General features: G+C 46.0%; 2 protein-coding genes across 4 annotated transcripts in view; one reads left to right on the forward strand and one right to left on the reverse strand.

Moving 5' to 3' along the window:
• Positions 1 to 13,556, reverse strand: part of TAOK1 (TAO kinase 1) — a 165,939-nt gene that overhangs the window by 133,833 nt on the left and 18,550 nt on the right. The gene's annotated exons all lie outside the window — the stretch shown is intronic.
• On the forward strand, positions 3,597 to 3,769 carry LOC129137537 (translation machinery-associated protein 7B-like). The gene is given in 2 exon segments (XM_054670113.1): positions 3,597 to 3,714; positions 3,717 to 3,769. Coding segments are annotated over 2 exon segments (171 nt in total).

Raw genomic sequence — 13,556 nt, forward strand, 5'->3', positions numbered from 1 at the left:
ATTTACAAATAGATGCTGGCAGTTTATAAAAAGAATATAACATCATCAAGTGGGATTCCTCTCAGGAGTAAAAATCAATCCATATAATTCACTTTATTAGTCTAAAAATGTATAACCGGCTGGATGCGGTGGCTCACGCCTGTAATCCCAGCACTTCGGGAGGCCAAGGCGGGCGGATCACAACGTCGAGGAGACTGAGACCATCTGGGCCAACATGGGGAAAACCCGTCTCTACAAAAAATACACAAATTAGCTGGGCGTGGTGGTGGGTGCCTGTAATCTCAGCTACTTGGGAAACTGAGGCAGAAGAATCACTTGAACCTGGGAGGCAGAGGTTGCAATGAGCTGAGACTGAGCCACTGCACTCCAGCCTAGATGACAGAGCGAGACACTGCCTCAAAAAGAAAAACAAAAAATCCCTATAGCTAATATCACATGCAATGATAAAAGATTAAGTATTTTCCGGCTGGGCGCGGTGGCTCACACCTGTAATCCTAGCACTTTGGGATTACAGGCAGGCGGATCACGAGGTCAGGAGTTCAGGACCAGCCTGGCCAACATGGAGAAACCCTGTCTCTATTAAAAATACAAAATTAGCCAGGCATGCTGGCGCATGCCTGTAATCCCAGCTACTCGGGAGGCTGAGGCAGCAGAGTCGCTTGAACCCGGGAGGCGGAGGTTGCAGTGATCCGAGATCATGCCATTGCACTCTAGCCTGGGCAACAAGAGCGAAACTTCGTCTCAAAAAAAAAAAAAAAAAACAGATTAAGTATTTTCCTCATAAGATAGGGAATAAGACAAGGATATCCACCCTCACATTGTACTTTAGGAGCTAGCCAGTGCAACAAGGCAAGAAGAAAAAAAAAGGCATTCAGACTGGCAAGGAAGAAATAAAACTGTACTAATAAACATAATTGTGTACACAGAAAATCCCAGTCCACAAAATAGCTACCAGAAATAAGTGAATTTATCAAGGTTGCAGAATACAAAGTCAATATCAAAAAAATCAATTATGGTCGGCACTGTGGCTCATTCTTGTAATCCCAGCACTTTGGGAGGCCGAGGCGGGTGAATTGCTTGAGTCTGTGGCCAGCCTGGGCAACATGCAGAAACCATCTCTAAAAAAATAAAAAAATTTAGCCAGGCGTCGTGGCATGCACCTGTAGTCCCAGCTACTTGGGAGGCTGAGGAGGGAGGACTGCTTGAGCCCAGGAGGCAGAGGTTGCAGTAAGCTGAGGTCACACCACTGTACCCCAGCCTGGGTGACAAAGTGAGACCCTATCTCAAGAAAAAAAAAAAAAAATTAGCCAGGTGTTGCAGCAACACTTGTAGTCCCAGCTACTTGGGAGACTGAGGTGGGAGGATCAATTGAGCCCGGGAGGTTGAGGCTGCAGTGAGCCAAGATTCTGTCACTGCACTTGAGCTTGGGCAACAGAGTGAGACCCTGTCTCAAAAAACAAACAAAAAAACAATTTTATGTTTACATACTCATAATGAAACTGAAATTTGGTGGAGGGGGGAGATAACATTTTCAATAAAATTAAAAATAATGGCTGAGCTCAGTGGCACATGCCTATACTTCCAGCACTTTGGGAGGCTGAAGTGGGAGGATCGCTTGAGCTCAGGAGTTCAAAACCATCCTGGGTAACACAGCAAGACGTCATCTCTACTAAAAATCAAAACAAATTAGCCAGGCGTGGTGGTGTGTGCCTGCGGTCCCAGCTATTTAGGAGGTTGAGGTGGAGAATTGCTTGAGCCTGGGAGATGAATGCAGCAGTGAGCCTTGATCACACCACTGCACTCCAGCCTAGACAACAGAGAGAGAGATTACATCTCAAAAAAAAAAAAAAATACTGCCGGGCGCAGTGGCTCACATTCCCAGCACTTTGGGAGGCCGAGGCGGGTGGATCAATTGATGTCGGGAGTTCGAGACCAGCCTGACCAACAAGGAGAAACCCCGTCTCTATTAAAAATACAAAATTAGTCGGGTGTGGTGGCACATGCCTGTAATCCCAGCTACTGGGGAGGCTGAGGCAGGAGAATCGCTTGAACACAGGAGGCGGAGGTTGCGGTGAGCCGAGATCATGCCATTGCACTCCAGCCTGGTCAATAAGAGTGAAACTCCATCTCAAAAAGAAAAAAAAAAAAAATTTACAGAATACTTAGAGATAAATCTAACAAATGTGTGCACGATTTGTATGCTGAAAATTACAAAACACTGATGAGAAAAGTTAAGAAAAAGACCCGAATAAATGAAGAAATGTACTAAATTCATAGACTGGGAGACTCAGTATTGTCAGGATATCAATGGTCCCACTAATGATCCAAAGATTCAACAAAATCCCAAAAAACCAGCAGCCTTTTTTGAAGAAACTGACAAACTGATTCTAAAACATACATTTAAAAAAAAAAAAAAAAGCAAAGCACCCAGAATAGCCAAAACAACTTGAATAAAAGAATAAACGTGAAGAACTCTAATTGATGCTAAAACTTACTATAGTCAGCCCCCTGTATCCTTAGTTCCACGTTCCTGGATTCAGTCAACCTCGGATCAAAAATATTCTGAAAAAAACAATTCCACAAAGTTCCAAAAAGCAAAACTTGAATTTGCCATGCACCAAGTAGTACAGTGAATCCAGAAGAATGAAGTGATGTGTAGGGAATGCATTTAGTATTATAAGTAATCTACAGAAGATTTAAAGTATACAGGAAGATGTGTGTAGGTTATATGCAAATACAACATCATCTTATATAAGTGACTTAGGCATTCATGGATTGTATCCACAGGGGTCCTGGAACCAATCCCACACAGATACCAAGGAATGACTATATAAAGCTATGATAGGCTGGGTGCAGTGGCTCACACCTGTAATCCCAGCACTTTGAGAGGCCAAGGTGGGAGGATCACTCGAGGTCAGGAGTTGGAGACCAGCTTGGGTAACATACAAGACCCTATTTCTACAAAAAATAAAAATAAAAAATAAAAAAAGTTTAAAAATTAGCCAGGCACGGTGGCATGTGCCTGCAGTCCTAGCGACTAAAGAGTCTGAGATGTGAGGATCACTTGAGCCCAGGAGTTTGAGGTTTCAGTGAGCTATAATCACACCACTGCACTTTAGCTTCGGCAACAGAGCAAGATCCTGTCTCAAAACAAAACAAAGAAGCTGGGCACAGTGGCTCATGCCTGTAATCCCAGCACTTTGGGAGCCTGAGGCAGATGGATTGCTTCAGCTCAGGAGTTCAGACCAGCCTGGGCAACATGGCGAAACCCTGTCTCTACTAAAAATACAAAAATTAGCTGGGTGTGGTGGTGTGCGCCTGTGATCCCAGCTACTTGGGATGCTGAAGTAGAAGGATCACTGGAGCCTGGGAAGTCGAGGCTGCAGTGAGCTATGATCACGCCACTCTACTGCAGCCTTGGTGACAGAGTAAGACGCTGTGAAAGAAAAAGAAAGAGAGAGAAGAGAGAGAATCAAAGAACTAGATTTTATCAAAATTAAAAACTTCTGCTCTGTGAAAGATACCATTAAGAAAAAATTTTAAAAGCCGTAACTGGGTTTCCAGTGGCAGGGTCTGGGGAAAGGGCGGCAGGTGCCATGTCCAGCCACAAAGATGGCAAGAAGAAACCCCTGAAACAGCCCAGAAAGCAGGCCAAGGAGATATACAAGGAAGGCAAGGCTTTCAAGTAGACACAAAAAGAGGACCAGAAGAAACTATAGGGAAGGGGCCCCTGGCCACAGGTGGAATTAAGAAATCTGGCAAAAAGTAAGCTGTTCCATGGGCCTGAGGCAATGGTGACCCTTGATTTCATTCCCTACTATAACATCTTTTGCCACCTATAGCTGGACTGAAGTGTTGTAATGGAGCCTGTTGTACATTTAAGAATAAACTTTTGTGGAAAGAAACAAAAAGCCCTGAACGAAAAAAACGCATCTGCAAAACCTACATCTAATAAGGGCTTATCCTGAATACATAAGGAATTAAAAACTAAACAATAAGAAAACAAACAACCCAACTTAAAAATGGAGGGAAGGGGCTGGGCGCGGTGGCTCACGCCTGTAATCCCAGCACTTAGGGAGGCCAAGGCAGGTGGATCACCTGAGATCAGCAGTTTAAGACCAGGCTGGCCAACATGGCAAAACCCCTCACTAATAAAAAATACATAAATTAGCCAGGCATGGTAGCAGACGCCTGTAATCCCAGCTACTCAGGAGGCTGAGGCAGGCAGAATTGCTTGAACCCAGGAGGTGGAGGTTGCAGTGAGCCGAGAAAGTGCTACTGCACTCCCGCCTGGACGACAGAGTGAGACTCCATCTCAAAACAACAACAACAACAACAAAAAAACTGGTAAACTAAAATAAGGATAATTCACTCAATATTTACCAGACCTTTACCATATCCCCGGCACTGTCCTTGATGCTGGGTTGAGAAACAATGAAGTGGGATGGGAAAATATGATAAAAACTTGATCGTAATTGCATTTAACAAATATTTATTAAATAAACTAAAAGATACAAAAGAATAAAAGATAACCCTGCCCTGAAGATGATTACCCCTTTTAGAAAATTAATGAGTTCAAATTTTGCCTCTCTACGGTAGTATCAAACATGACACTGAATACAATTCCAAGGAGGAAAACTAAAATCTCAAGTTTTACTTAAAAATATTTTACTCAGCAAAGTTTTAAAATTAAACAAGCCTAAAAGATGGCAAATACATGGTTTCGGCTTGCAATAAGGAAAGAAGCCACTCAATGTGTTCTATTAAATTTGTTGTATTATTTAATTAATGTAATATTTAATTAAATAATGTAATATTTAATTTGTTGTATACATTTCCAATGTATAACTGCCCCTTTTCCGATGATCCAATTAATTTCTCTAAGACTTCTCTTTGAGAAGTCTTAAGACTAGCTTTTTTTCCCATTAAATCTAATGGGTACTGTGAATCTTCCATGTGACTATTTCTCTCTATGCGTTGAAATGAAGAAGAGCAAAAAAAGTATCAGACTTCTAAATCTATCCAATAAAAATAAAAATAAATAATGTTGCAATAAAATCCCTATACATAATCTTTTTTATTTTTTGAAACGGAGTCTCACTGTGTCACTCAGACTGGAGTGCAGTGGCGCAATCTCAGCTCACTGCAACCTCTGTCTCCTGGGTTCCAGCGATTCTCCTGCCTCAGCCTCCCCAGTAGCTTGGATTACAGGTGCCCGCCACCATGCCCGGCTAATTTTTTCTATTTTTAGTAGAGATGGGGTTTCGTCATGTTGGCCAGGCTGGTCTCGAACTCCTGACCTCAGGTGATCCGCCTGCCTCAGCCTCCCAAAGTGCTAGGATTACAGGCATGAGCCACCACGCCCCGGCAAAACTGTTCTTTTTTAATGCAGAAAATTGAATAGACATCTTTCAATGCCAAGTCAAAGGGCAATATGCGAATATTTGAAGCAAGAAAAACCTCCAATCAATTTATCTGCATTACAGTTTATAACTGTACATAATAGTAGACGGGTTCTTAAACACTTGCTTTCAAAATTTAAACCAGTTTCACCATATCTTCTCTTTTTAATTACCACAGTATTTTATATTTGTACCAGTTTGGCACTTAATTATATAGAAACACCAAATACTTTACATCTTCAAAGACTTTTCTTGCTAACTGAAGCAGACCTCTTTGAGAATTAGAAGTTTATTTTATATTTTTCCATAGAAGATAAACAAATGGCTAATGAGTGCACGAAAAGATGCTCAACATCATTAGTCACCAGGGAAATGCAAATCAAAACTACAAAGAAGTACCATTTCACACTCAAGGATGGCTATAAAATTTTTTTAACAGGAAATAATTGTTGGAGAGGATGTGGAGAAACTGGAACCTTCATATATTTTTGGTGGTAATGTAAAATGGTTCAGCAACTATGGAAAATAGGTGGCCGTTTCCTTAAAAAGTTAAACACATAATTATCATGTGACCCAGCAATTTCACTTCTAGGTATACATCCAAAAGAACTGAAAACAGTACATATTAATGTACAAATATGTTCACATTAGCACTATTCCTAGTAGCCAAAAAGTATAAAACAGCTGGGCGCAGTGGCTCACCGCCTGTAATCCCAGCACTCTGGAGCCTGAGGCAGGTGGATCGCTTGAGCTCAGGAGTTCAGACCAGCCCAGGGAACATGACGAAACCCCGTCTCTACTAAAAATATCAAAATTATCTTGGTGTGGTAGCACGCACCTGTAATCCCAGCTATTTGGGAGGCTGAGGCAGAAGAATCGCTTGAACCTGGGAGGCGGAGGTTGCAGTGAGCCTAGGTCAAGATTGCGCCACTGCACTCCAACCTGGGCGACAGAGCGAAATTCCGTTCCTCCACCTCCGAGCAAAAAAAAGGTATAAAACGGCTCACATGTCCATCGACAAATGAATGGGAAAACAAACTGTGGTACATAAATATAATGGAATATTATTCAGCCATAAACAAAAATAAAGTAGGCAGGGTGCGGTGGCTCACGCCTGTAATCCTAGCACTTTGGGAGGCCAAGGCGGGCGGATCACTTGAGGTCAGAAGTTCAAAACCAGCTTGGCCGTCATGGTGAAACCCCGTCTCTACTAAAAATACAAAAATAATAGCTGGGCATGGTGGTGCGTGCTTGTAGTCCCAACTACTTAGGAGGCTGAGGCAGGAGAATCGCTTGAACCCGGGAGGCGGAGGTTGCAATGAGCCGAGATTGTGCCACCACACTCCAGCCTTGGTGACAGAGTGAGACTCCATCTCAAATAAATAAATAAATAAATAAAGTATTGGGCTGGACACAGTGGTTCACGCCTGTAATCCCAGCACTTTGGGAGGCCAAGGCGGGTGGATCACTTGAGGTCAGGAGTTCAAGACCAGCCCGGCCAACATGGTGAAACCCCATTTCTACTAAAAATACAAAAATTAGCCAGGCACAGTGGCGTGTGCCTGTAATCCCAGCTACTCAGGAGGCTGAGGCAGGAGAATCATTTGAACCCAGGAGGTGGAGGTTGCAGTGGGCTGGGATCATGCCACTTGCACTCCAGCCTGGGCGACCGAGCAAGACTCCGTATCAAATAATAATGAAGTACTGATACATGCTCCACCATGGATGAAGCTCCAAAAACACTATGCTAAGTAAAAGAAGCTAGAAACAGGCTGGGCGTGGTGGCTCACGCCTGTAATCCCAGCACTTTGGGAGGCTGAGGCAGGCGGATCACGAGGTCAGGAGATTCAGACCGTCCTGGCTAACACAGTGAAACCCCGTCTCTACTAAAAATACAAAAAAATTAGCCGGGCTTTGTGGCAGGCGCCTATAGGACCAGCTACTAGGGAGGCTGAGGCAGGAGAATGGTGTGAACCCCGGAGGCAGAGTTTGCAGTGAGCCAAGATCATGCCACTGCACTCCAGCCTGGGCGATAGAGCAACTCCATCTCAAAAAAAAAAAAAAAAAGAAGCCAGAAACAAAAGGTCAAATATTGTACAATTCCTTTTTTATCAAGTATCCAGAATAGGCAAATCCATAGACATAGAACAAAGACTGGTGATTATCAGAGACGGAAGAGAGGAAAATAGCGAGCAACTGCTATAATAAATGGGTGCATGGTTTGCTTGAGGGTTAAGGAAAATGCTTTGGAACATACATACGGTAGCTATACAACACTGTGAATGTATTAAATGCCACTGAACTGTTTACTTTAAAATGGTTATTTTTGTTGTTGTTTTTGTTTTTTGAGACAGGGTCTCACTCTGTCACCCAGGCTGGAGTGCAGTGGCGTGATCTCCGCTCACTACAACCTCCGCCTCCCGGACTCAAGTGATCCTCCCACCTCTGCTTCCCAAGCAGCTGGGACTACAGACACATGCCACCATGCCCAGCTAATTTTTGTACTTTTTGTAGAGACAGGATATTGCCATGTTGCCCAAGCTGGTCTGAACTCCTGAGCTCAAACAATCCACCGGTCTCAGCCTCCCAAAGTGCTGGGCTTACAGGCATGAGCCACACCATACCCGGCCTAAAATGATTAATTTTATGTTATGTGAATTTCACCTCAATTTTTTTAAGTTTAGCTATTTGGGATGGAAATATTTCCTAACTGTATTTAGACACTTCTATGGAGTCTTATTTCCCTTTTTATAAGGCAGACCACATCGAACCTAATTAATATTTCCTGTTGACTCAGGATCACCATTATGTATAACAATGATTATGAGTAAGCCATTCCTCTTGTGTCTTAATTCTGAGTCTCAGTTGTCTCATCCGTAAAATGACATTTTTTGCTAGACCACAGGATCTTAATGTTTTTAGCCACAGATACTTTTGAAGACCCAATTAAGGTATGAATTCTTACCCTAGAAAAATGCACATGTGCATATTCATACCAAATTTGTACACAACCTCAGAAAGTTCAAAGACCTACTGTGCAATTCCTGTGCAAGACTTACACAAGCAATTCCCATGGGTTCAGCATTTCTGATTCTACTACGGTCTAATACAGTGGAATAGCATCAACATTTACACGGGTTCATGAAGCTATGCTGTGCTTTTTACTTTCGTTGTATAAATAGTTGCCCTAGTTCACTGCCAAATTCTCTATTATAACTGCTAGCTGCTATCCAACACTTAAAGAACTTAAACTTTAAAAATTCAATTAGATTCTATTCAACAATTAGTACTGTATGTCCTATGCTAGGCATTAAATGGGAGGGACACAAAATAACCATAGTCCTAGTAAAAGCTAAGACAATTAAGTACTTACAAAAAAAGGAAAATATCTCATTAAGTACTAAACTGGGACACTGATAAATGAGCCAAAAAGAACTTAGAGAAGAACAAGGACAGTATAAGCTGAAGCAGTTGGGGACAACTTCATGGAAGAGGACTTGAATGGAAGAGGACTTGAATGGACAGAGAAAAAGAAGAGATGAGACCAAAAGGGCACTAAAAGAGACATCATAAACATAGGCAAAGTGTGCTGGGCAGTAATCAGAAATAGGCTGTATCGGCTGGGCGTGGGGGCTCACACCTGTAATCCCACCACTTTGGCAGGCCGAGGCAGGCGGATCACTTGAGGTCAGGAGTTCGAGACCAACCTGGTCAACATGGTGAAACCCCGTCTTTACTAAAAATACAAAAATTAGCCAGGCATGGTGGCGCATGCCTGTAGTCCCAGCTACTCGGGAGGCCGAGGCAGGAGAATCGCTTGAACCTGGGAGATGGAGGTTGCAGTGAGCTGAGATCGCACAACAGCACTCCAGCCTGGGTGACAGAGTGAGATCCTGTTTCAAAAAAAGAAAGAGAGAGAGAAAGAGAGAGAGAGAGGAAGGAAGGAAGGAAGGAAGGAGAGAAGGAAGGAAGGAAGGAAGGAAGGAAGGAAAAGCAAGCTGCATAGATATGGAGGGGTCAATCAAAGATAATCTTAAAAAACAATAAAAACAATTACATGCAAAAATTATTTATGGTAAAGAGTCAGAACAGATATGGAGGATTGGTTATTAAGGGAGAAGGGACATGAGGGAGCCTTCAAGAATGCTGGAAACTTTCCATAACTTAATCTTAGTAGATACATTGGTTAAAAAAAAAATTCACTTAAGCACTTTATTGTTTGTACATCACAACTGAAAAAAATACACACAAATGGTTGCCAGATTATGATATAGAAAGTACTTCTGTAGGCCAGGCACAGTGGCTCTCGCCTGTAATCCCAGCACTTTGGGTGGCAGAGGCAGGTGGATTACTTGAGGTCAGGAGTTTGAGACCAGCTTGACCAACACGGTGAAACACCATCACTACCAAAAAAAAAAAAAAATTAGCCAGGCATGGCGGTGTGTGCCTGTAGTTCCAGCTACTTGGGAGGCTGAGGCAGGAGAATTGCTTGAACGTGGGAGGCAGAGGTTGCAGTAAGCTGAGATCCTACCATTGCACTCCAGCCTGGACAACAGAGTGAGACTCTGTCTCAAAAAAACAGTAAAAAGAAAGTACTTTTGTAGGTTTGTAGAAGTAAAAAATCAGATATTACATAAGGAGATAAGTCTTATACCAATATGTAAGGGGAACTGAAATGGGAGAGAAAAAGACAGCCTTTTAAGTAAAGTAGAATTAAGATAATAGTACTAGCTGGCCGAGCGCAGTGGCTCACACCTGTAATCACAGCACTTGGGGAGGCCAAGGCGGGTGGATCACCTGAGGTCAGGAGTTCAAGACCAGTCTGGCCAACATGGTGAAGCCCCGTCTCTACTAAAAAAAAATACATTAGCCAGGCGTGGTGGTGGGCGCCTGTAATTCTAGCTACTTGGGAAGCTGAGGCAGGAGAATCGCTTGAACCCAGGAGGCAGAGGTTGCAGCAGTGAGCTGAGATCACACCACTGCACTCCAGCCTGGGCGGCAGAGCAAGACTCCATCTCAAAAAAAAAACAAAAAACAAAAAACAAAAAACCTAGCTAACACTTATGTTAACACAATATGCCAGGTACTATTCTAAGATCTATACATATAGGCCAGGTGTGGTGGCTCGCGCCTGTAATCCCAGCACTTTGGGAGGCCGAGGCGGGCGGATCACCTGAGGTCAGGGGTTCAAGACCAGCCTGGCTAACATAGTGAAACCCCATTTCTGCTAAAAATACAAAAAATTAGCCAGACATGGTGCGGACACCTGTAGTCCCAGCTACTCGAGAGGCTGAGGCAGGAGAATGGCATGAACCTGGGAGGCGGAGCTTGCAGTGAGCCAAGATTTCACCACTGCACTCCAGCCTGGGCAACAGAGTGAGACTCCATCTCAAAAAAAAAAAAAATATATATATATATATATATATATATGTCCATAAAAAGGCTTATATACAAATATTGCTAGCAATCTTATTCATAATAGCCAAAAACTGGAAATAATTCAATTATCAATCAACAGGTGAACATAAACAAACAGTGATATATCCAAACACTGGACGATTACTAAGCAATAAAAAGAAATGAACTAATGAAACACGCAACATAGATAAATATCACAGCTATTATGCCAAGAGAAAGAAGCCAAACACAAAATTTCATACTGTATAATTCCATTTCTATGAAACTCTAGAAAAGACTAATCTCATATACAGCAATAGAAATCACATCAGAGGCCTGGTGTGATGGCTCATGCCTGTAATCCCAGCATCTTGGAAGGCTGAGGCGGGTGGACTGCCTGAGTTCAGGAGTTCGAGACCAGCCTGGGCAATACAGTGAAACCCCGTCTCTACTAAAATACAAAAAATTAGCCAGGCGTGGTGGCATGCACCTGTAATCCCAGCTACTTGGGAGGCTGAGGCAGGAGAATTGCTTGAACCCAGGATGCGGAGGTTCCAGTGAGCGAAGACTGTGCCACTGCACTCCAGCCTAGGTGACACAGTGAGACTCCATCTCCAAAAAAATAAAAAAAAAAGAAAGAAATCACATCAGCGGCTGCACAGGAATAAGACTGAAAAGAGACTGCAAAGGGGCCTAGGAAATTTTGGGGGGAAGTAAAAATTACTCTATTATTAAAGTGATTGTTACAGCCACTGATCTGTACATTAAAAATTTGTGAAATTATTGCAAATAAATTAAAGCTTGGTAAAATTGATTGAAAAAACGTTATGGGCCAGGTGCAGTGGCTCATGCCTGTAATCTCCACAGTTTGGGAGGCCAAAGCAGGCGGATCACTCGAGGTCAGGAGTTTGAGACCTGCCTCGGCAACATGGCGAAACCCCATCTCTAAAAAATTAGCCAGGTGTGGTGGCACACTCCTGTAGTCCCATCTACTTGGGAGGCTGAGGTGAGAGGATAGCTTGAGCCCCGGAGGCAGACGTTGGGGTGAGCTGAGATTGCGCCACTGCACTCCAGCCCTGGGGGACACAGCAAGATCCTGTGTCTCAAAAAAAAAAAAAAAAAAACCTTATGGCCAGGTGCAGTGGCACACACCTGTAATACCACCACTTTGGGAGGCTGAGGCAGGAGTATCACTTGAGCTCAGGAGTTTGAGACCAGCCTAGGCAATATGGCAAGGCTAGGGAAGGATCAAGTCTGACTCATTTCTGTATCCTGGCACAGTATCTAGAAAATCTCTACAAAAAATCAAAACATTGGTCAGGAATGAATGGCAGCATGCTCCTGCAGTTCCAGCTATTTGGGAGGCTGAGGCAAGAGGATCACTTAAGCCCAAGAGTTCGAGGCTGCAGCGCATGCCACTGCACTCCAGCAGCCTGGGTGACAGAGCCAGACTCTGCCTCAGAAACAAAACTAAACAAAACATGTTATTAACATTGAAATAGGCCAGCCTCGGCCTCCCGAGGTACCGGGATTGCAGACGGAGTCTCGTTAACTCAGTGCTCAATGGCGCCCAGGCTGGAGTGCAGTGGCGTGATCTCGGCTCGCTACAACCACCTCCCAGCCGCCTGCCTTGGCCTCCCTAAGTGCCGAGATTGCAGCCTCTGCCTGGCAGCCACCCCGTCTGGGAAGTGAGGAGCGTCTCCGCCTGACCGCCCATCGTCTGGGATGTGAGGAGCCCCTCTGCCTGGCTGCCCAGTCTGGAAAGTGAGGAGCGTCTCTGCCCGGCCGCCATCCCATCTAGGAAGTGAGGAGCGCCTCTTCCCGGCCGCCATCACATCTGGGAAGTGAGGAGCGTCTCTGCCCGGCCGCCCATCGTCTGAGATGTGGGGAGCGCCTCTGCCCCGCCGCCCATCGTCTGAGATGTGGGGAGCACCTCTGCCCTGCCGCCCCATCCGGGATGTGAGGAGTGTCTCTGCCCGGCCGCCCTGAGAAGTGAGGAGACCCTCTGCCTGGCAACCGCCCCGTCTGAGAAGTGAGGAGCCCCTCCGCCCGGCAGCCACCCCGTCTGAGAAGTGAGGAGCGTCCTCCCTCCTCGTCCGGGAGGGAGGTGGGGGAGTCAGCCCCCCACCCGGCCAGCCGCCCCGTCCGGGAGGTGAGGGGCGCCTCTGCCCGGCCGCCCCTACCGGGAAGTGAGGAGCCCCTCTGCCCGGCCAGCCGCCTCGTCCGGGAGGGAGGTGGGGGGGTCAGCCCCCCGCCTGGCCAGCCGCCCCGTCCGGGAGGCGAGGGGTGCCTCTGCCCGGCCGCCCCTACTGGGAAGTGAGGAGCCCCTCTGCCCGGCCAGCCGCCCCGTCCGGGAGGGAGGTGGGGGGGTCAGCCCCCCTCCCGGCCAGCCGCCCCATCCGGGAGGGAGGTGGGGGGATCAGCCCCCTGCCCGGCCAGCCGCCCTGTCCAGGAGGTGGGGGGGCGCCTCTGCCCGGCCGCCCCTACTGGGAAGTGAGGAGCCCCTCTGCCCGGCCAGCCGCTCTGTCTGGGAGGGAGGTGGGGGGGTCAGCCCCCGGCCCGGCTAGCCGCCCCGTCCGGGAGGGAGGTGGGGGGGTTAGCCCCCCGCCTGGCCAGCCGCCCCGTCCGGGAGGTGAGGGGCGCCTCTGCCCGGCTGCCCCTTCTGGGAAGTGAGGAGCCCCTCTGCCCGGCCAGCCGCTCTGTCCGGGAGGGAGGTGGGCGGGTCAGCCCCCCGCCCGGCCAGCCGCCCCGTCCGGG

The sequence above is a fragment of the Pan troglodytes genome, chromosome 19, assembly GCF_028858775.2.
Source record: "Pan troglodytes isolate AG18354 chromosome 19, NHGRI_mPanTro3-v2.0_pri, whole genome shotgun sequence".
NCBI classification, from domain to species: Eukaryota; Metazoa; Chordata; class Mammalia; order Primates; family Hominidae; genus Pan; species Pan troglodytes.